General features: G+C 39.3%; 1 protein-coding gene across 2 annotated transcripts in view; it reads left to right on the plus strand.

Moving 5' to 3' along the window:
- LOC101023521 (disintegrin and metalloproteinase domain-containing protein 10) overlaps nt 1-24,724 on the plus strand; it is a 138,680-nt gene that overhangs the window by 16,623 nt on the left and 97,333 nt on the right. For both annotated transcript variants that reach the window (XM_031661274.1, XM_031661275.1), the window contains one exon: nt 16,179-16,329. In XM_031661274.1, coding sequence (XP_031517134.1) covers nt 16,179-16,329 — 151 coding nt within the window. The remainder of the gene's footprint in view (nt 1-16,178; nt 16,330-24,724) is intronic.

Below are 24,724 nucleotides of genomic sequence, written 5' to 3' on the forward strand. Positions count from 1 at the left end.
ATATAAAAAGGTATAGTATTTCCATATAACCTATGCACATCCTTTCCTGTACTTTATTTTTGTTTTAAAGGGTTGAACAATAAGGCCTTATCTGCAGAAATCAGGACAGAATGAGGCAGGCAGTTCTGGGATTGGCTGATTCGGAAGCTGGCTAGACAAATCCATCTCAGCTACCATGTGGAGAGCCAACATTGTCCACGAAAAAGGGGGACCTCTGGAAATACACAGCAGACCCCAGCCCAGGTCTTTTGGGCAAGAGCTGGGTCATTTCCACACTGAAACCACTCTGAGGGAGGGGGTGAAGAACCACCACGTTCTGTTCACTCACCTAGTTATAGGTAATCTCTACATTGTGGATGGACAGAGCGGTTCAACTTGTGGCTGACAGCTCGTACTCAAAGGTCATTGTCAGCTCTTCTCTTTTATGATCACGCTGTGTTGAACAATGAGATAGCACCTTCCATGCACTCTTTTTTTTCTTTTTTTTGAGACAGAGTCTCGCTCTGTCGCCCCAGACTGGAGTGCAGTGGCACAATCTCCACTCACTGTAAGCTCCACCTCCCGGGTTCACGCCATTCTCCTGCCTCAGCCCCTGAGTACCTGGGACTACAGGCACCCGCTACCATGCCCGGCTACTTCCATGCACTCTTAAGGCCTCTCCCCAGTGTGAACTCCAGTGCCTAATGAGGTTAGGCTTTGACTGTATGCTTTTTTACATCTGCTACACTTCTACATTTATAAGACCTTTCTCTGTGTGAACTTTCATGTGCCAAGCAAGGTGGAAGTTTCTGCTTCTCCATATTTCCTGCATGCATAAGGCCTTGTTCCATCACGAATTCTCTTATATGCTATAAGATAGGAATTGTGGCTGAAGAATTTTCCACATTTACAACACTTAGAAGTCTCTTTTCCAGTGTGAACTTTCTGGTGTTCAGCAAATATGTCTTTATAGATAAAAAGACTTGCCACATGATCTGCACTCATAAGACCTTTCTCCACTATGAATTCTCTGCTGCTGAACAAGATAGGATTTTCTGATAAAGGATTTATGACATTAAGCTCACTCTTTTTTTTTTTTTTTTCTTGGAGACGGAGTCTTGCTCTGTTGCCCAGGCGGAGTATGACAGCACCATCTCGGCTTACTGCAACCTCCGCCTTCCCCGGTTCACGCGATTCTCCTGCCTCAGCCTCTCTAGTAGCTGGGACTACAGGTGTGTGCCACCACGCCTGGCTAATTTTTGTATTTTTAGTAGAGACGGGGTTTCACCATGTTGGCCAGGCTGGTCTCGAACCCCTGACATTAGGTGATCTGCCCGCCTCAGCCTCCCAAAGTGCTGGAATTACAGGCGTGAGCCACTGTGCCTGGCCTTAAGCTCATTCTTTGTATGACCTCTTTAGAGTATGAGGTTTGGAGGTGGAGTCAAAGAATTTCCCGCAATGACTGCAGTTATAAGGTATTTCTTTGCTGTGAATTCTTTTCTGTACTGTAAAGTAGGTGCTGTGACTAAAGGTTTTCTCACATTCACCGCACTCCTAAGGCTTTACTCCATCGTGGATTTTCTGTTGCTGAACAAGTGTATCTTTGCAGTTGAAGGCTTTCACACACTCACTGCACTGCAGTCCCTTTGTCCAATGCGAAAGGCCTCCCTACTCTCAGTACTTTGGTGTGACTTTTTCCCCGTTGGGAGGGGCCTGGTGCTTGAAAACTTCAAAGCTGTTCAAGAAGTATTTCCCACCCTTCCTGCTAGTGAAAACCTTCTTTGACATGTAGGATCTGCAGATCTTCACAAACACCAGGCTCTTTTGCTTCTAGAAGATTTCTGTCTATTGCCTCTGGATCTGGTCTAGGTTACAATGAACCAGAAGTCTCTGCCTCATGACTCACACGTGTGTGGTTGCTGCTCAGAGGATGTTCCCCTTGTCCAGCAAGATGGAAAAACATCTTTTAAGACCAGGCCGCACATGTCATGGGGTGGGCTTTCTGACCTGCCTTAGGGGTTCTCACCTGTGACACTCTGAAAGAAACACCCTGCTTGGAAGGTGCATATTCATTCTCCACTCCTTACCAACTACCTTGGGTGGAGTTACCTCACGGTGCTTGTTGTCTTCTGAGCCTCACTGCAAAATGCCCTCTCATACTTTAATTTTAGTATTTTTATTTTTTTGAGACAGGGTCTCGCTCTCTCACTCAGGCTGGAGTGCAGTGGTGTGATTACGGCTAACCTCAGCCTCTACTTCCTGGGGTCAGGTAATGCTCCCACCTCAGCCTCTTGAGCAGCTGGGACTACAAGTGTGTGCCACCACACCTGGCTAATTTGTTGTATTTTTGTTGTTGTTGTTGAGACAGGGCTTTGCTGTGTTGCCCGGGGTGGTCTTTAACTCCTGGGTTTAAGCGATCTGCCCGCCTCGGCCCCCCAGAGTGTTAGGATTACAGGTGTGAGCCACTGCACCTGGCCCCTCCCATATACTTTGAACCATCTCCAGATTTCTTGTAATACCTAATATAATGCCAGCACTTCATTTGTGTGGATTCAGCATAGTGCTTGGTGCACAGCAAATTCAGGTTTTGCCTTTTGGAACTTTGTGAAATTTTTTTCCCCTTCAATATTTTGAATCCAGTTGGTTGAATCCACTAATGTGGAACCCGTGAATACAGAGAACTGACTATATCAGTGAGCGTTTTCCAGAGAGACAGAACCAACTGGATATGTATATGTACAGATAGATACATGAGAGAGGATTTATTAGGGGAACTGGCTTGTGCGATTATAGAGACTGAGAAGTCCCATGATAGGCAGTCTGCAAGCTGGAGACCCTAGGATGCTGGTAGTATGGCTCATTTTAGTCTTGATGTCTGGGAACCAGTGAAGCTGATATTTTAACTCTGTCTGAGGCTGAAGGCCGTAGAGGCTGGAGCCCTGATGTCCAAGGGGAAAGAGAGGGAGAATTTTCTTTTCCTCTACCTTTTTGTTTTTTCCTGGCCGCTAGCCAATTGGATGGTGCCTGCCCACATTGCAGGTGGATTTTCCCCAGTCAGCCCACCACTCCACACGCCAGTCTTCACTGGAAGCACCCTCAGAGACACATCCAGAAATAATGCTTTACCAGCTCTCTAGGTCTTCCTTTATCTAGTCAAGTTGACACCTAAAATTAACTACCAGGTTAATTAACTACCAGGTTCGTGGATTTCAGGTATTCCTCTTGTAGAGGAAAAAAAGGTGAATTATAACCAAAGGTGGATGAATCTAAGTGTTTAAGTGACTTACCAAAGATTTAATACCTCTTCTGTAACATTTTGTAATACTTGGCTTATTCAACTCTGCTGTTGTGTGAAAGTAGAGAGAGAAAATATGTAAATGAATGAGCATAGCAGTGTTGTAAAAACAGGTGGCCAGCTGGAACTGGCCTTTGGACAACAGTTTGCCAACCCTTGTTCTACATTATTTGGAAACTTTTTCTACTCAGTACAATGCCTGAGATGTCAGTAGAGGTATTTTTTGCTTAAATGATAGCTCCATGAAGCAAGTGTGTAGAAAAAAAGAGATACTAGCTGAGTATCCTTATTTGAAATACTTGGGACCAAAAGTGTTTTGGATCTTTAAATTTTCAGATTTTGGCAATATTTGCATTATGGTTACCATTTCCTAAGGTGAGAATCTAAAATGCTTCAATGAGGTGTTTTTTTTTTTTTTTTTGGTGACAGAGCATCATTCTGTTGCTTAGGCTGGAGTGCAGTGGCACGGTCTCGGCTCACTGCAACCTCCGCCTCCTGGGTTCAAGGGGTTCTCCTGCCTCAGCCTTCTGTGTAGCTGGGATTACAGGGGTGTGCCACAACTCCTGGCTAATTTTGTATTTTTACTAGAGAAGGCGTTTCGCGATGTTGGCCAGGCTGTCTCGAACTCCTGACCTCAAGTGATCCACCTGCCTTGGCCTCCCAAAGTGCTGGGATTACAAACTTGAGCCTCTGCGCCTGGCTGAGCATTTCTTTTGAGCATCATGTCGGAGCTCAAAAAATTTTAGATTTTGGAACATTTTGGATTTCAGATTTTTGGATACTCAACCTGTATAGCTGCTGGTAGAAGTCAGGGAATTTCTGAGTGAAGAAAGGTTACAGTGCTTCTCAATCTTGAATGTGCATACAGATCATTCTGGGGTAGTCTGGGGTACACCCTGAGTCACTTGTGCGTCAGTAGATCTGCGGGGAGCCTAAGATTCAGCATTGCTAGCACTTTTCCTGGAGATACCTATGCTGTTAGTAGCTGAAACACAGTTTGAATTAACAAGGTTCTGTGTTCAGAAATTTGCAAAATGCTAGACACGGAAAAAGATTTAATTGGATAAAGACGTAAACATCCATAAACATAATTTCCAGTCTCAGTGGTAATAGTTGAAAGAACTTGTTAGTTGAACACATGATGAGTAGTAGGCCTCCATATTTTCTTTTCTTTCTTTTTTTAAAACATAGAGACAGTGTCTTGCTATGTTGCCCAGGCTGGTTTCAAACTCCTGGGCTCAAGCAATTCTTCTGCCTCAGCCTCCCAAAGTGCTGGGATTACATGTGTGAGCCACTACACATGGCTCATATTTTCTTTTGCTTTAGCTTCAGTTTTGAGTTAGACCTTCTGGTCTTCTAAGAAGTTCTTGAAAATGGTTTAGTTGCTGTTTTCTCAATGGATATTTTGCCTTGATGTTGGTTTCCCCCAGTGTTCTTTTAAGACCTGTAGTCGCTGGTTGTCATTTAATCTTTTATTTCCCCATCTCTTACTACTTATGTCCTATTAGCAAACTACAGTTATGTAGGAATATTAATACCGAATCATTACAGGCTGCTTAGTATTGGAAGTAAGTAGAATGTTAACTTCATTTATTTTACTGAGAAGATAAGTTGAAATATTTTGAATTGTCTTTTTGATTTGCCTTTGTTTTTGATCCTGGCCCCTTTTAAAAAATTTTATAACTTAGAGAAATTTTATAACTTTTGTAACTTTTATAAATTTTCTATCTTAGGGAAAAGGTAGGAAGGTCAGAAACCCATATACCTATCACTTTGAAGCGACATTTTTCTTTTTTCTTAAAAATAGAGATGGAATCTCATTATGTTGCCTAGGCTGGTCTCGAATGCCTCACCTTAAACTGTCCTCCTCGGCCTCCCAAAATGCTGGGCTTGAAGGTGTGAGCCACCATACCTGGCCTCAATATTTTTATTTAAAAAAAATCTAGTCGGCTTTTTTGAGATATAGTTTACATACAATAAAATTCAACAGTTTTTTAAGTGTACAAATTTATAAATTTTGAGAAATGTATTTACTTGTATAACTACCTCCATAATCATAGAACATTTGTATCAATCCGAAAAGCTCCCTGGACTATTTGCAGTCAATTCAGAATACTTTCTAATTTCCTTTTTATTTCTTCTTTGAACCATGAACTACTTAGAAATGTAAATTCCTAATATTTGGGGATTTTCTGCATATCTGTTACTGACTTAATTCTACTGTAGTCAGAAAACATACTCTTACATTTTAGTCTTTTAAAATGTATGGAAACATGCTTTGTGGCCTAGGATTAAGGTCTATCTTTGTGACTGTTCCATGTGCCCTTAAAAAGAAATATATTCTGTCTATCCAGTCAAGTTCTTTGTATTTAAGTTTTTAGTAATCTTACTGATTTTTTTTGTCTACTTGTTCAGAAAGGAGTGGTATGATTTCCAACTCTAGTTACAGAGTCTACTTTTTTCTGTTCTATCAACTTTTTCTTCACATACTTTGAAGCTCTGTTATGTACATACATCTTTAGGCTTGTTATGTTCTCTTCTTGAATTATGAAATGTCCCTCTTTATCCCTTATAATTTTTTTTGTTTTGTTTTGAAGTTTGCTTTTTCAGCTATTACTATAGCCACTCCAGCTTTCTTTGGATTAGGGTTTGGATGTTATATATTTCCCCATCCTTTTTACTTTAACTCATCTTTATTTTTGTGTCTGTTAGCATATATTAACATTTCCCTTTTTAAAAAAATAACAAGGCTGGCGTGTCGTCTCATGCCTGTAATCCCAGAACTTTAGGAGGCCAAGCCAGTAGGATTACTTAATACCAGGTGTTCAAGACCAGCCTAGGCAACATAGTGAGTCCCCATTTCTACAAAAAATAAAAAAGATTAGCCAGACTGGGCGCCGCGGCTCACACCTGTAATCCCATCACTTTGGGAGGCCGAGGTGGGTGGATCACCTTAGGTCAGGAGTCTGAGACCAACCTGGCCAACTGGCGAAGTCTCTACTAAAAATACAAAAATTAGCTGGGCGTGGTGGTGCATGCCTGTAATCCCAGCTACTGGGGAGGCTTAGGCAGAAGAATCACTTGAACCTGGGAGTGGGAGATTGCAGTAAGCCGAGATCGCGCCATTGCACTACAGCCTGGGCAACAAGCAAAACGCCGTTTCCGGGGAAAAAAAAAAAAAAAAAAAAAAAAGATTAGCCAGGCATGGCGTGGTGGTGCACCAGTTTCCAGTTACTTGGAAGGCTAAGGTGACAGGGCTGCTTGAACCTAGGAGGTGGTGGGTACAATGAGCTATAATCATGTCACTACATTCCAGCCTGTGCAATGAGTAAGACCCTGTCTCTTGAAAAACAAACAAACAAAAATATATATAAAGACAGCTTTTGCCTTTTAATTGTTATGTTATATGTTTACTTTCCCTTCTGCGTCCCCTTCCCTTCCCCTTCTCCTTTTCCTTTCCTTTCCTTTCTTTTGGAGATGGGGGTCTCTCTCTGTTTTCCAGGCTGGAATGCAGTGGTCATTCACAGATGTTATCATAGTGCATTGCAGTGCCAAACTCTCAGGCTCAAGCAATCCTCCCACCTCATTATCCTGAGTCGCTGGGACCACAGGTGCATACTACTGTACTCAGCTAGATCGTTTACTTTTAATGTGATTATTCATATGGCTGAGTTTTAAACTATCATCTTTCTATTTGTTTCCTATTCCATCTGTGCATAGTTCTTTTTCCTGAATTTCTCAGGAGTAATATACTTTTTTTTTTGTTCTCTTTTGTTTTTGGAGACTGAGTCTCGCTCTGTCACCCAGGCTGGAGTGCAGTGGCGCGATCTCGGCTCACTGCAACCTCTGCCTCCTGGGTTTAAGCGATTCTCATGCCTTAGCCTCCTGAGTAGCTGGGATTACAGGCACCTGCCACCATGCCCTGCTAATTTTTGTATTTTTAATAGAGACGGGGTTTCACCATGTTGGCTAGGCTGGTCTCGAAACTCCTCACTTCAAGTGATCCACCCGCCTCAACCTCCCAATATATACTTAAAAAATGATTCAGTTTTGTCTCTGCTATTGGCTTTATAATATACCTGGTTTTTTTTGTTTGTTTTTTTTGTTTTTGAGGTGGAGTCTCGCTCTGTCACCCAGGCTGGAGTGCAGTGGTGCGATCCCGGCTCACTGCAAGCTCCGCCTCCCGGGTTCATTCCATTCTCCTGCCTCAGCCTCCCGAGTAGCTGGGACTACAGGCTCCCGCCACCCAGCTAATTTTTTGTATTTTTCGTAGAGACGGGGTTTCATGGTGTTAGCCAGGATGGTCTCAATTTCCTGACCTCGTGATCCGCCCGCCTCGGCCTCCCAAAGTGCTGGGATTACAGGCGTGAGCCACCGTGCCCGGCACCTGTTGTATTTTTTAAAGGTTGTTCAGAGTGTATAATATCTTAACTTATCACTGTATACTTTCAAATATTATTTCACTTCTTACAGAGTATATGTACACTGCATTTCTCCTCTGTTTTCTGTTGTGCTGTTATTGTTACACATTTTAATTCTGTGTGTCATAAATTCCACAGTAGATTGTGTTTTAAAAAATATATTCACTTAACTTTGAAAGAGATTAAAAATGAGAAAAAGAAATCCTTTTTATTTTCTTATATATTCATTATTTCTGTCACTATTATTTGCATCAATGTAGATTTCCATTTGGTGGTATTCCTTCTGTCTGAAAAACTTTATCATTTCTATTAATGGAGGCTACTAGTGATGCGTTGTAAGCTTTGAAACCCAAAAGGGCTTTGTTTTACCTCCTCTTCCCACCTTCATTTGTGAAAGTTATTTTCACTGGCTATAGAATCTTAGGTTGATAAAGTTATTTTTTTCTTGTAGTACTTTAAATATGTTGCTCCATTTTCTTCTGACTTAACATAGAGTGTGCTATCAGTTTTATCTTTGTTCCTCTATTTATAAAATGTGTCTTTTTTTCTGGCTTCATTGGTGCTTACCTACCCACAAATGATTTTAAGATTTTTTTCTCTCTAGTTTTTAGTCATTAGCTTATGACATGCCTTTATGTGGTTTTTATTTATTTATATTTTTAATTTTAATTTTAATTTTTGAGACAGGGTCTCACTTTGTTGCTGAGGCTGTTGTGATCATAGTTCGCTGCAACCTCGGACTCCTGGGCTCAAGCAAACCTCCTGCCTCAGCCTCCTGAGTAGCTGGGATTACAGGTGTGCAATAAAAATGCTTGGCTAAGTTTTACTTTTTTTTTTTTTTTGTAGAGACAAGGTCTTGCTATATTGCCCAGCTGATCTTGAACTTCTTGGCCTTGAAGAATCCTCCTGACTTAGCCTCCCAAAGTGCTGGGACTGCAGGCATGCACTACCACGCCTGACTAGTTTTCTTTTATTTTTTATATTCGTGTAATAAATACTTTTTATTTGTTTGTTTGTTTGTTTGTTTATTTTTGAGACAGGGTCTTGCTCTGTTGCCCAGGCTGGAGTGTGGTGGCACGATCATAGCTCACTGCAGCTCACTGCAGCTTTGACTTCCTGGGCTTCAAGCAGTCCTCCCACCTCAGCCTCTCGAGTAGCTGGGACTGTAGGCATGTGCCACTCTGCTCAGCTAATTTTTGTATTTTTTAGTAGAGTTGAACTCCTGGGCTCAAGCAGTCCACCTGCCTTGGCCTCCCAAAGTGCTGGGATTATAGGTGTGAACCACCGTGCCCAGCCTCTGTGGCTAATTTCACTCCACTAGTAAGGTGTTATTTTTCTGAGGACTGTAGCAATGCTCCATGCATCACAAGGTCTTTCTTCTCTAAACGGTAGGAATATGAACATTTCCCAGCCCTTGTGTGAGCTTTGAGGATTGTTTTGCTTCCTTCTGCTGGTGGTTCATTTTTTCTGAGGCGGGATAGTTTATTCTCTCACATGCTTAGATCAGTAGTCAGCCAAACCCTTAGGGAACCCTCACTTGAGGTGGCTGGAGCTCTCTCTCTGTTCAGGTTCTTGCTTTCTGACACTCTGGCCCATAGATTCTAAATACCTGATCTCCCTGAACTCAGAGGTCTGTCTCAATTAAGTGGAACCTTTAGGCTCTTGGTTTCTCCTCCCTGCTGTTTGGCCTGGAGACTGCTTGCAGGCAGTAACCTCGGCCAGTTGTAGTAGATCTCACTTCATTTGTTTCTCTTGTCACATCTTTTGTCTAGTTTTCTAATTGTTTATGGTGGTAGGCTAAATTCAGTCTCTATTACTCCTGAAGTGGCTAGTGATTTAATAATTCGCATATTTTTTCTTTTTTACCCTGTCTCCCACCCTAGAATCACTCTAGTGTGAGTTGTGGACATCATGTCATTTTACCTTTAAATATTTAAAATGTACCTCCCCAAATTTAGAAAATTCTCCTTTTCCATAATCACAATGTTGTTGTACTAAGGAAAATTAATATGAATTTCTCTCTCTCTCTCTTTTTTTTTTTTTTTTTTTGAGACAGAGTCTTGCTCTGTTGTCTAGTCTGGAGTGCAGTGGCGCGATTTCGACTCTTTGCAACCTCCGCCACCTGGGTTCAAGCAATTCTGCCTCAGTCTCCCAAGTGGAGACAGAGTTTTACCATGTTGGCCAGGCTGGTCTCGAACTCCTGATCTCAGGTGATCCGCCCACCTCGGCCTCCCAAAGTGCTGGGATTACAGGTGTGAGCCATCACGTCTAGCCAATATGAATTTCTTAATATCATCTAAGACTAACTCTGCTTTGTGTAGGATTGTTTCCAAATGTCTTTTATTTTCTTCTCAATAGGATTCTTTTTCTATTTTCCTTTTATTGTTTCTTTCATGTTTTTTTTGTTCTCTAGTGTGTTTTTACAATGTTATGTTCATGGTTGTGTGGATCTTCTCTGCCCAGATACTCTTTTTGCTATGATATAAAGTGGGTGACTTTTTTTTTTTTTTAAGATGGAGGCTCTTCTTGCCCAGGCGGGAGTGCAGTGGCATGACCTCTGTTCACTGCAACCTCCGTCTCCCGGGTTCAAGCCATTCTCCTATCTCAGCGTCCCAAGTAGCTGGGATTACAGGCACCTGTCACCACACCTGGCTAATTTTTTTGTATTTTTAGTAGAGACTATGGGTTTCACTATGGATTTCATCACTGTGTTGGCTAGGCTGGTCTCAAACTCCTGACCTCAGGTGATCTACCCACCTCAGCTTCCCAAAGTGCTGGGATTACAGGCATGAGCCACTATGCTTGGCTTGTGATTTCTTTTTACTTTTCTTTCTGCCTCTGAGACCAGTGTATTTTTTTTTTCCCCTTCAAATCATAGTTTGAGGGGCTGATTATTTTGTGTTTTATTCACTTTTCTGCAGTCATGGGGCTGTGATCATATATAATTTTTTTGAGAATTCCAAGACTCCATTCTCTTGAGATTTTTAAATAAGTGAATTGTGTGGCATCTGAGGGCTAGGGGCAACATCAGAAGTCCAGTGTGCCATGCTTTTCCACATTTTCATTAAAATATTGTTTCCTTCCTTGGCTATCTGTTTGAAAGATTATATTATTAGGTTACGACCAGTGTTGTATTTAGCACACTCTCTTGAAAAAAAGAAAAAAAAAATCCTCTGATTTGGCTGGGTACGGTGGCTCACACCTGTAATCTCAGCATTTTGGGAGGCTGAGGCAGGAGGATTGCTTGAGCCCAGGAGTTTGAGACCAGCCTGGTCAACACAGTGAGACCCTGTCTCTACAAGAAATACAAAAGTTAGCCAGACATAGTGGTGCATGCCTGTAGCCCCAGCTACTGGGAAGGCTGATGTAGGAGAATCCCCTGAGCCCTGGAGGTCAAGGCTGCAGTGAGCCTTGATAGTGCTACTGCACTCCACCTGGGCAACAAAGCGAGACCTTGTCCAAAAAAAAAAAAAAAAAAAAAAAATTCTCGAATTTGTTGCCTTTTCAGTGTCAGTTTCGGTGGTGTAAATACTCCCTTTGTGGCTGATTTCAAGCTACCAACATAATGTTACAGAGCATGAAGTTGGGAAGGGAACTGACATTCATGAGCATGTATCAGCCAAATTGCTTATCTTTTTTTATTTGATTTCAGTTCTTTTTTTTTTTTTTGAGATGGGGTCTGTGTCACCTAGACTCAAGTGCAATGGGCCATTATCATAGCTCACTGTGGCCTTGAACACTTGGGATTAAGTGATACTCCCTCAGCCTCTTGGGTAGCTTGGATTACAGGTGCATACCATCATGCCTGGCTAGTTTTTATTATTTATTTATTTATTTATTTTTATTTATTATTATTATTATTATTTTTTGCGATGGAGTTTTGCTTTTGTCACCCTGGCTGAAGTGCAGTGCTGCAATCTTGGCTCATTGCAACCTCCACCTTCTGGGTTCAAGTGATTCTTCTGCCTCAGCCTCCTGAGTCACTGGGGTTATAGGCGCACGCCACCATGCCAGGCTAAGTTTTGTATTTTTAGTAGAGACCGAGGTTTCACTGTGTTGGCCAGGCTGGCCTTGAACTCTTGACCTCAGGTGATCCACTCGCCTCAGCCTTCCAAAGTGCTGGGATTACAGGTGTGAGCCACCATGCTGGCCTATTATTTATATATGTATTTATTTATTGATATTTATTTATTTATTGAGACAGAGTTTTGCTCTTGTCACCTAGGCTGGATTGCAATGGCATGGTTTTGGCTCACTTGAACATTCGTCTCCCGAGTTCAAGCGATTCTCCTGCCTCAGCCTCTCGAGTAGCTGGGCTTACAGGCGCCCGCCACCATGCCCAGCTACTTTTTGTATTTTTAGCAGAGATGGGGTTTCACCATGTTGGCCAGGTGGGTCTTGAACTCCTGACCTCAAGCAGTTCACCCCCCTCGGCCTCCCAAAGTGCTGGGAGGACTACAGGTGTGAGCCACCACGCCTGGCCACTTGGCTAGTTTTTAATTTTTTTTGTAGAGACCAGGGCCTTTCTGTGTTGCCTATGCTGGTCTCGAACTCCTGGACTCAAGTGATCCTCCCACTTTGGCCTCCCAAAGTATTGGGATTACAGGTGTGGGCCACTGCATCTGACCCGATTTCAGTTCTTGAAGTTTGTTCTGTGTGTGTGTGGAGTGGGGGCGGAGGGGCAGGTAGGCTGCTTTATCCTCTACCCACATCCCCCTTATTTCCCTCTTCGTTAAGTATTGGGGAATAGAAACTACGTAATTTGATTTCATGCATTATCTTAATGTAAGTTTTTTTTTTTTTTTTTTTTTTTTTGCAATACTGAGATTACACAAATGCTGATATTTAGGCATAATTAAGATGAACATTCATAGGTCTTATATAGAAGATGATAATGAGATGGACTTGGTAACTGTGTGTCGCTGGGAAGTGTTTTTAAGTTTCCCAATTAAACCCTGTGAATCATGTTCTATCGCAGTTACAAAGATTCAGAAAATCGTTGCTCAGGTCTTTTGCCAGTGAAAGTGAATATTATGTTGCTTTTATATAATTTATTTGTATGTGGGACAGAGAAAAGATGACTCTGTTTAATAACTCTCCCAGTAGAATTTCAGCTGTGTAAATAGTTGAGCTTTTGTCGTGCATGCTTCACCAGAACAGCAATAGTTATTGTTTTAAATTATCAGAAGTGACAAAATACTTTTTCTGAACTGTGACTTAAAAACTTGACTTTTTCCTAATTTAAGCACCAGAGACAGAAATAAAAACCAGCTTGATGCCTTTGGTGCTGAAAAAGGAGTGGAATCCACAGTTCTACAAAGCCAAGCTTGTGCTATGGCAACTCAGACCACTTAAATCCAATTCAGTAATCCAGTGGAAATTTTCAAAATGGAAGAAATTATTCAGAAGTTTTCATACTTCCCCATTCTTGATTTCTTATTTTTTGCTAAACTCAAGTATACTACATTTATAAGTATGTTTAAAGGATACAGAAGATGCATTGGTATATTTGATTCTATTATTTAGTCTTGATTTTTAAAAGTTCCATGCTAGTGGGTTTTATTATCTCTTAGAATTGGCTTCACTGTAATTTCTTTGCTACTTGTGAAGATAGTTTTGGACTCATTCCTCTCACCTCTCTTGGGAGGAGTGCGTTCAAGAGGAGGAAGAAGTAACTCAATAATAGTTTAAGTTGAATCGTCCTTTTATGCCGTTCTTTGTGCTCGTGAGCTTTTTGCATGCATTTAAGGTAGGCATTGTTGTCTCCATTTTACAGATTAAAAAACTACCTCCTGAGATTTAAAAAAGTTAAAAAATTACCTAGCTCATGTGGTTATGGCTAGGAAGTATCAGAATTCAACCCAGTTTTATTTTTTATTCCTGAATTCTTGGCTTCGGTGTGTGTATATTGGTCTGAAAGGCAAATGTGGGAGAAGGAAGAAAAGGAGGAAGGGGGTAGAGATGATGATGATGGATAATTTATTGAACCTTGCCTCTTTGGTAGGCTCTCTAATATTAATTGTCACTCGTGGTTTAAATCATTTAATCTGTGAGTCTTAAAAGAGAGCTACTCTAGTGTCTTCATTTTATGGATGGGAGACTGAACCTGAGTAGTTTTCTGTTCTAATAACTGAAGGTAGTGGTATTCAAACCCAGATCATTTTTTTTTTTTTTTTCATTCTGGTAAAAAATGCTTAAGGTAAAATGTACTGTCTTAACCATTTCTAAGTATACACTTCAGTAGTGTTAAGTATATTCACATCGTTGTCCAACATATCCTAGAACGTGAACCCAGATAATCTGACATCGGAGTTTATGCCCTTAACCACTTAGTGCATAAACAGAAAATTTGGTGTTGGATTACAAAATTTAGTGTTGGGTAATAGATGAACCATTTTTAGAATACTTACTTGTTTTATAAAAGACGACAGTTTTCTTTAGTTAAAAATTTTACTTGATTTGTCAAAGAATCACTTTTTTTTTTTTGCTTCTCTTGAAGATGGAGAAATAAGGACCAAGTTTACATTCCTGCCTGAAAGGGAACAAGGAAACCAGGAAAAATACAGAAAGACAATGGTTTTTTTTTTTTTGAGATGGAGTCTTGCTCGGTTGCCCAGGCTGTTGTGCAGTGGCGCGATCTTGGCTCACTGCAAGCTCTGCCTCTCAGATTCAAGCTATTGTCCTGCCTCAGCCTCCTGAGTAGCTGGGACTACAGGCACGGCCACCATGCCTGGCTAATTTTTTGTATTTTTTAGTAGAGACAGGGTTTCACTGTGTTAGCCAGGATGGTCTCCATCTCCTGACCTCGTGGTCCACCCACCTCGGCCTCCCAGAGTGCTGGGATTACAGGTGTGAGCCACCATGCCCGGCCTTTTTTTTTTTTTTTTTTTTGAAACAGTTTCACTCTTGTCGCCCAGGCTGGAGTGCAATGGTGTGATCTTGATCTCGGCTCACTACAACCTCCCGCCTCCCGGGTTTAAGTGATTCTCCTGCCTCAGCCTTCTGAGTAGCTAGGTTTATAGGTACCCACCACCACACCCAGCTAGTTTTTGTATTTTTAGTAGAGATTGGGTTTCACCATCTTGGTCAGGCTGGTCTTGAACTCCTGACCTTAGGCGATCCACCTGCCTCGGCCTCCCAAAGTGCTGGAATTATAAGCGTGAGCCACTGCGCCCGGTGAAACAATGATTTTTAAGGCATTGGTCATCAGGTAGTGAGGGACCCTGAGTGGCAAAACAGTAAGGTTGGCCCTTTGTGCCAGCTTTCTGCCTTGAGAGATTTCTGGGTTGTGGTGCTATGAGAGGGAACCTAGGTAGAGTCCAGTGAAATCCCTCAGCTGAAGAGATGAAGACCAAAGTGGCTGGAGTTCACAGACAGAATATCAGGGTGAAGAGAGAGCTGCACAGAGGATCCCTGAGATCTGCAGAGACTTCCACTGTAGTGTTTAGCAGAGCTCTGATCAGCTCATATGAGGAAACTACCTGAGGCTAAAGAATCATCCCAAAAGATTAGATTGAATGGTACCTGGTGCTCAGATAGGGCTGTAAGTAGTGCCTTTTTTTTTTTTTTTTACCAGGTAGACTGGAAGAACTCAGTTCATGGAGCATTGGATAGACTATTGAGATAGGTCTTGTCTCAGTAGTGGGAAATAATTAGCCCCAGACTGAGCACTCATTCTACATAAATTTGTCCAGAGAATTGAAGAAGAGATAATACTTCTCAACACATTTTTTACCCCAATACCAAAACTTGACAAAGATAGTACAAGAAAAGAAACTATAAGCCAGTATATCCCCTGAACACAGATAACAAAATTCTAAACAAAATTACAGTAAATTGAATCTGGCAACATGACCAAGTAGGGTTTATCTCAGGAATGCAAGGTTGGCTTAACATTCAAAAATCAGTAAATTTAATTCACCATATTAATAAATTAAAAAGAAAAAAATATGATCATCTTAATAGATGCAGAAAGAGCAGGTACAGAAATAAGCATTTATTCCTGATAGTTTTTTTTTTTTAACTTTTTATTTATTTTTGTACTTTTTGTTTATTTTTATTTTATTTTTTATTTTTATTAGGGATGAGGTCTTGCTATGTTGACCAGGCTGGTCTCGAATTCCTGGCCTCAAGCAGTCCTCTCATCTCAGCCTCCTAAAATGCTAGGATTACAGGAGTGAGCCACTGCACCTGGCCCTGATAGTTTTTATCAGCAAAATGTGAATAGAAGAGAACTTGCTCAGCCTGATAAAGGACATCTAAAACAAACTTACGGCTAACATCCAAACGTGTGTGTGCAGTTGGAATTACCGTCAGGATAAGTTTTAATAATATATGTATTAATATTAATGGAGAATTTGTAATAGTCCTGGGATTAGGGAGAAATTGTTTCATACATATTCATAGATACATGAATAATCATGTTAGAACTAGAAGGGGTCTTCAAGATGATACTAATTCCGACTGTTGTTTATTTTTTATAGGTCAGTACGGGAATCCTTTAAATAAATATATTAGACATTATGAAGGATTATCTTACAATGTGGATTCATTACACCAAAAACACCAGCGTGCCAAAAGAGCAGTCTCACATGAGGACCAATTTTTACGTCTAGATTTCCATGCCCATGGAAGGTAAGTGAATTTATTGCTGACTGTGTCTGAAGTTCCTCTGTGTTCAATCTAAGTTGAAGAAGAAATTTATATCCTTAATTTTCCTTCTCTAATGCCAGGTCTTCATTTGGAAATTCCATTTCCACTGGAATTTGGTATATGCATTAAAAAATGACTTATTTTAAAATGGATTGCCCTTTTATATTGTTGAGGAAACAGTCAAATTTAAATGTTTTTGAATTTATGAATCAGATCTTATGTTAGTAAAAGATATGTCTTTAAAGAAGTTTCTGTGTTCATAGTTTCTTACTACTTTGTATGTTTTATGGTCAATATATCTATCTACTGGTGCCAGCAGTGAAGGTAACTACTTGTATGCCATTGAATACATCATTTACTCACTTTTACCAGTTCTAAAATGACAGCTGGTAGACAGATTACCTGCTGTATTGTTCGATTCTCAGTCAGAATTGTTAAGTGATAAAGGGGAGTCAAGGGAGAGAAGTTAAAACAAATCACTTATTGAGTACCTGTTGTGTTCTAGATACTTTATATGCATTTTCTTGTTTAATCTTCTCAACATCCAGACACAGGTAAATAGGTTTTTACGTACGAGGAAACTAAGGCTCAGAGAAGTTAAATAGCTTACACGGCACTAATTTTACTGAGACCTGGCTAAACACCCCTTATTTTTTTCTCTATCTATTAGGGACTCTTACAGAATCTTGGAGATCTTTGTGAAGCCCTCTCTATCTTATGTGTAATTATTAAATCTATTCCTTTTGTACTTTTTCTAATGATGTAACCGTGATTGATTACTGTAGTATTCACTTCCCAATAAGTTTCCCAGCTTCCACTCTGTTTACCGTTAAAGCTATTCTACTGCTATGAGATGACTTTTCTCTAAATACTTATTTTTTCATGTCAGCTTATTGCTCTAAAGTCTTCAATTAATGATTGTTAGCCAGATTTTCTTAATTTGACTTTAGTTTCTCTGTAAATTAATCCTAGTCTATTATTGTAAACTTACTTTGTTTTACTTCCCAGCATCAAGTGTCTGTTTCACCCAGAATGATCTTCTAGTCACTGAATATACCACGTAAACTTTGTTCTCTGTGTCATTTGTCCTAAATCCTGATCATCTTTTAATGTACAATTCAACTTCTGCCTCTTAGACACTTTACTTTTTAATTCCCTCTAAACTTTAAAATTGCTTATCGGAATCATTGGCATCTTCATTTGTGCTCTCTTCCTTTTTGTGGGTACTTCTTATTAATTTTTGCATAACTGTGTTTTCTGTTCCTCACAGGCATCGTGGCTACTATTTGGTATTATCTATTACATTGCACATATGGTACATGTGCTGAAAAAACATTTTAATGGATGAAAAATCTGATAATTAGGAACGCTATAAAACTTAAAAGTATTTTGTACATGGAAATAAATGTGTTACTTAAATTAATGATTCTCCACGTTACAAAAGTAATTGATTATTGTTGAAAAAATTACTTTCAAGTTATAAAATATTTATTTGAAGGAGGGAAAAAGGTTTATTTCAGGGTCTTTACTTCTAGATAAACATTTTAGTGGCAGCAGTTTATGTAAATTTTTATGATCCTTCAGATGTTCTGTTTGTAATGAGCATCTCAAAATATATTTAGTATTATTAATTATATTAATATATACCAAATACGGTTTGATTGTCAAAAGGAGAAGATTTTAGCTGCTTTTGGCTTGAATATCTATTCCTAATATATAATCAGATTTTTGTTAGCTATATCATGTAATTCATATTGAATAAATGGCAGAACTAAATCCCTAGCTCCTTTGTGTGTGTGTCAGTGAGTGAGAGAGAGTCGGGAAAGCGAGAGAGTTTGCATGAGTGAGTGGGCTGCCATATAGTTGTCCAAAAAAATGTTTATTGACTGCTAGTGAAAAGTTACTTAGTGTAGGCTGTGGGTGATAAAACATAAAGCAAACATAGATCTCATAGGAGCGGTTAGATGTGCCTAAGTTATTGTATAAGACACATATGATGTGTTACATTACAGATAAAATGCTGTAGGTATTCAAAGGAGGGAGAACTTCTTGCTGAGGCAGTAAACAAAGGACCTGAAACCAGGAAATCTCATGTAATGTGGTCTCATTTATAGGGGTCATTTTAGGATACCTTTTTTTTTTTTTTTTTTTTTGAGACAGAGTCTTGCTTTGTTGCCTGGGCTGGAGTACAGTGGCATGATCTCGGCTCACTGCAACCTCTGGGTTCAAGTGATTCTCCTGCCTCAGTCTCCCAAGTAGCTGGGACTACAGGTGTGCGCCACCATGCCAGACTGATTTTTGTATTTTTAGTAGATACGGGTTTCACCATGTTGACCAGGCTGGTCTCGAACTCCTGATCTCAAGTGATCTGCTCACCTTGGCTTCCCAAAGTGCTGGGATTACAGGCATGAACCACCATACCTGGCCCATTTTAGGGTGCTTTTAACACAAATCTGCTTAATTAACTATACAAACTTACTATATTTTCTAGAATTCATCCAATTTCAGATAGTTTATTTTTCCAATTTTTATATGTTTACACTGTCTCAGAATTTGTGCCCTAAAACATGGTCGTTGTAATTACCTTTTAAAATACTTTAATTAAATATGCAATGGTCTGATGATCTTGTTCCTCCCTTTCCTTGAAAATAGGCCTACAAAATGACTGGAGTAGTGTAATTATAGATTTCCTGCTAGGTCATTCTTCCTCTTCTATCGTCTAAGAAATACTAGTCTTGGTACACTATAACTCCTCCTACAGGATTTCTATCTATATATAAATTATTTATTATTTGTTAATAACAATTTGTAGTAATTAGTATTTTTATAAATTCTTATTTTTTGTATTTAATATGAATATAAGTTTTATTTTTATTTTTAGATAGTTTGGCTCAATATATAATAAATATAGTTTTGAAATGACTTTGGGTTAGAGTTACTTGTAGTCCAGCCTATAAGATGTGTACTATCTTATAGTCCAGCCTACAAAATTGTACTGTCTTATACCTGGTGGCTAGAATTGTTATCTGTATTTCACCCTTTAAAAAAATATCAAGTAGAGTTTATTTCATTTCATTCACATAGTAGGCTTTAGTCCCCTAGAATCTGATCAGTATAATTTAACATGTAATAGAATATATTAAATACTATGGAGTTAACTTAGACATACCAAGAAGAATATACTTGGAAAGGGTTTTGCTTATACAGTTGTGACTTACATTTCTGGGTAGTAGCACAGCTTTCCTCTCTCTCTCTCTCTCTCTCTCTCTGTGTGTGTGTGTGTGTGTGTATGTTTAAGTATTAAAGTAATTTTTTGTGGTGTTTACATCTAAGCACATGAACATACTTTCAACATGGCTTCCAAGTTTTCTGATTAACAAAGGGTATATTATATGCCATCGTTACAGATGTTACTGTTAAGTGAAGAAACATTTAGTTTTTTCCAAACTGAAAGTCCATTCTTAGGAATTCTATCGCCAGGTGTGGTGGTTCATGCCTGTAATCCCAGCACCTTGGGAGACTGAGGCGGGCAGATCATGAGGTCAAGGCCATCCTGGCCAATATAGTGAAACCCTGTCTCTACTAAAATACAAAAAATTAGCTGGGTGTGTGCCTGTAGTCCCAGCTACTCAAGAGGCTGAGGCAGGAGAATTGCTTGAACCGGGGACACGGAGGTTGCAGTGAGCCGAGATCATGCCACTGCACTCCAGCCTGGCGACAGAGCAAGACACCGTCTCAAAAAAAGAAAAAAAAGAAACAAATTCTATGAAAAGCTGTTGCTCTTGAAATAAAGCTTAAAGCTGTTTGAAAATAAAAGTACCATTTGAGTCAGTGCCACAGTTGTTAAGGAAACAACTCCAGTAATACTTATTAGAAGATTAAACTATTTTGATAATAGATATTAGGGTAAAATACATCTCTTAGCTTGGCTGAGAAATTAAGAATCACTTTTCTAGGTTTCAGAAATTACTTCACTGAATAAGTTCTGATGAATTGGATTGCTCACTTAGCAATGCTGTGTATATATCAGTTATGGCATTTATCACATTATAACTTTATTTACATGCATATGTCCTCTGCTCCTTGTGAGCTTGAAGTGCAGAGTGTGAGTCTTATTCACCTTTTTTATGTAGAGGATGGTCATTTTAGCTATATTGAGTGAGTGAATTGCTGGACATGGTGGCTCATGCTTGTAATCCCAGTATTTTGGTAGGCTGAGGTGAGAGCATCACTTGAGCCCAGCAGTTTGAGACCAGTCTAGGCCACATGGCAAGATCCTGACTCTACAGAAAGATTAGAAGAAACTTAGCTGAGTGTGGTGGTGCATGCCTATAGTCCCAGCTACTTGGGAGGCTGAGGTGGGAGGATCACTTGAGCCCGGAAAGTTAAGGCTACGGTGAGTCATGGTTGTGCCACTGCACTCCAGCCTGGGTGACAAGAGTGAGACCCTGTCTCAAAAAACAAAACACCGCCAACAAAACATTTAAGTACACAGATACTAGGAAACAGATTTTCTTCTTAAATATTTTATACTCTATCTCATCCTCTTTGGTAGTTGTTCTTAATGACTAAGTAATAAGCAGATTTGTCATATTGTGGGATGCAGGATTTTTGTTCGAAATTTGTTTTCTCTCAGTCCTCATGTTCATGTGAAAGTGTGTGATGTATCAGGGACTGTCTATTGTAATTTCCCTTCTCTTATTCTTAGATACCGTGTTGTCCTGCCATTCCTGTCTTTTTTTTTGAAACAGGGCCTGGCTCTTTTGCCCAGGCTGGGGTAGAGTGGTGAGATCTTAGTTCACTGCAACTCTTGCCTCCTGGGCTCAAGCCATCCTCCCATCTCAGTCTCCTGAGTAGCTGGGACTATAGGCACACACCACCATGCCTAGTTAATTTTCATATATATATATTTTTTTGGTAGAGATGGGGTTTTGCCATGTTGCTCAGGTTCCCTTGGCCTCCGAAAGTGCTGGGATTACATGTGTGAGCCACCGTGCCTGGCCATTCCTGTCTTAACCATCATGTACTTTAGCATACTATAATTTCCAGAAATTTTGCTTATGTGGTTTTTGTAAAATGCAGGTTAATATTGTTTATGTTTTGATTCTATATAATATGTTGGAATATCACTATATCACTTATATCAATATAGGTGAAAATTAGAATAAATATGTCTTAGATTTAACCAAGGTTATTAATGTAGCATGAGAAAAACTTCATTGCAAGATCGTATAGTAATGATCCCTTTTATAGCTTTTAGTATGATTCTTATGTTGTATATATATTTTTTAACTTATGCCTTTTATTTGCACCTGTCATTGAAGAGAAGCATCAGGGATCACTCTACTCTTTCTTCTTCCTAATAGAACTTGTAGGAATTTTCTGAAACACCGTTTCAAAGTGGTAGTTAAAAAAATAAGTAAAATGAAGTATCTGAGACCTCTTACTTAAAATGATTGTCTGTTATGATATACTTTATCTTTTTGGTAGGAAGTATATATACACTATTAGATTGAATTATTTTTGTTGTTGTATGTATATGTATGTTTAAACCTTTCCATTCTTCATATCTTGTTTTCCAAATTATATACTTTGGGATGGGCATCTTGTCTTTATTTTCTGGTCTTCTCACCACTTTGCTAACTTGTCTTTGATAGAGTTGGTAGTTTACAGCCACCAACTTTGCATTTGAATAGGAAGCCACTTAGTAAAGAATTCTGTGATTTTATATATATGTTGTAGTAGTCATAAACTGGATAGTGAAAGGAGTAGTGTGGTTAATTCAGACTATTCAGACTTTCCTTCTGACTTGACGTGAAATCTAGAGATTTCTTCTGAGCCTCAGTTTCCTCATTAGTAAAACCTTGAAGTTTAGACAAGATAATGTTTAAGCTCCTTTCTGCTTTAAAATTCTACAAAATAGTATACTAAGTTTAAAACATTAAAACACTGTCTAGTCAGTAATAAACCGTATTTTTCTGCCTGTTTATTTATTTGGGTACATCAGTCCATACATCAGAAATGATTTTTATCGAATATGTGATTTGTATATAGTATGGAAGAAACCGAAAACTTTCCTTAAGTGCAGCATAATTGTTTGGAGAATATACAAGTTTGTTTTTTTCTGAATTGACAAGGTAATTCTTCCTGTAGCCGTAAGAGTAAGTTTCCAAACTGTTTAAAACAAATGATTAGACATTTGGTTGGAAGTTTTCTTTGTGGTTTGGGATTTGAGTTCTCGCTACTCCTGAAGTGTGGAGGTTTCAAGAACATGGCCCAGGTAACCTGTAAAAGGCATAAATATTCCCATCACTGGTTCTTGACTGGAGTTGGGTTAGTCTGGAGATGTCTTGGACTTTATCTCTGTTATATCATGAGTCAGGTAGAAGAAACCTAGGACACTTTTAAATCTGTAGACAAACCAGCAGACTTTGAGAAGCAGATGTGAGAGTCTAGGGAACACAAATGAATGCCTGATCATAAAGAAGAGCTAGGGAATAAATTTGAATGGTGTAAAAATGCTATTGTTATGGATGTCTAAAAACAAAAAATTCTAAAAATACTGATGGTAATTAAATCTCTGCCAACAAAATTTGAGTAAAAATTCCCAGAGGAAAATAATATTTATTTAGTACCTACTTTGTGTCAGGTATAGTGCAACATACATTAGTTTAAGTACATTTTACATTGCTTTTTATCTCAGTATTGGATTTTCTAGGATATGATATTCTTTATTCTTGCCTGGTTCCTCTTTATATGGAAATTAAAATCCCAAGAAAGCTGTTTGTAAAGAAATCTGAAGGGATAATGACTACTTGAATTACTTAACTGAAGCCTAAGGAAAAGGAAAAGTTGATCTGTGTTCATGTTATTTTCGTATGACTAAAAGTAACTGTAATATTTTTGACGAAAGGGTATATGAATTTTATATGACTAAAGGTTATTAGGAGCTGATCATTGCTTTGAGTTTAGTGTCTTAGATATAATTTTAATATGAAATATCAATTTTATTTTCCACGTTTTTCTCCAGGCTGGGGTACAGTGGTGTGATCTTGGCTCACTGCAACCTCCGCCTCCTGGGTTTAAGCGCTTCTCCTGCCTCAGCCTCCCGAGTAGCTGGGACTACAGGCACACGCCACCACACCCAGCTAATTTTTATATTTTTAGTAGAGATGGGGTTTCACCGTGTTGTCCAGGATGGTCTCGATTTCCTGACATGATCCTCCTGCCTCGGCCTTCCAGAGTGCTGGGATTACAGGCGTGAGCCACTGCACCCGGCCTATTTTACATGTTTTTAAGCACTAACCAGGGCGTACCTGGAAGAGAGGGAATGAAGGTTTTTGTTGTTTTTTAAAATACAACTCAACTTTCTCCCTCCTCCTTTGAAGAGGGAGTGGAAGTAAGAGTGTAAGAGTATTTTTCTGGCTGTTTTTAATTCTTTGGAGGAATTGTTTCCTCTAAAAGTTAATCTAAAACAGGTTTATATCTGATGGCTTGTTTAGTGGTGTATTTTTATTTATTTATTTATTTACTTTTTGAGATGGAGTCTTGCTCTGTCACCCAGGCTGGAGTGCAGAGGCGCAATCTTGGCTAACTGCAACCTCTGCCTCCCAGGTTCAAGCAATTCTCCTGTCTCAGCCTCCCTAGTAGCTGGCATTACAGGCGTGCACCACCACGCCTGGCTAATTTTTGTATTTTTAGTAGAGACAGGGTGGTCACCATGTTGACCAGGCTGGTCTCGAGCTCCTGACATCAGATGATCTGCCCACCTCGGCCTCCCAAAGTTCTGGGATTACAGGCCTGAGCCACCGCACCCAGCCAGTGGTGTAGTTTTTAATGCCAGAGTTTCTAGAGTTGGTGACCTAGACAGTGAATGTCAGAAATTAGGTATATGCCTAGTAGAAGAGCTTATATATTGTTTTTCTTAATTATGTTATATTTCATGCTAAAATGTTGCATGTTCAGTTGAGTCTTCTGTGACATAAGTATCCTAGCTCAGATTTTATCCAGATTTGTAGTCAACCTTGGTTTTTTCTGTTGTTCAAGTGGTTAAACTCTTTGTAAGGTTGTTGTGGCGTTTTCTTAAAGATACAGCAAGGATTTTAATTGACTAAAGGTTCTTTTAATGTTTATCCTGTTTCATTATACCTGAAAGTCTTTTATAGTAACTGTGATGAATATGTTTAGTTTATTGGTTTTAATATGTTTTTTTGGTGTGTTTTATTAAGCATCAGGGAAACCTTGTGTTATAGTGTAATAGCTTTAAACTGATTAAACATTCTTTGGTCATCATATATATATAGTTCCTTTTTGATACAACTTCTGAATACTTATTCTTCAGTTGATTGTATAATAACCTCTTTAATTTCTTAAAGTC

Source organism: Papio anubis, unplaced genomic scaffold (genome assembly GCF_008728515.1).
Source record: "Papio anubis isolate 15944 unplaced genomic scaffold, Panubis1.0 scaffold123, whole genome shotgun sequence".
NCBI lineage: Eukaryota > Metazoa > Chordata > Mammalia > Primates > Cercopithecidae > Papio > Papio anubis.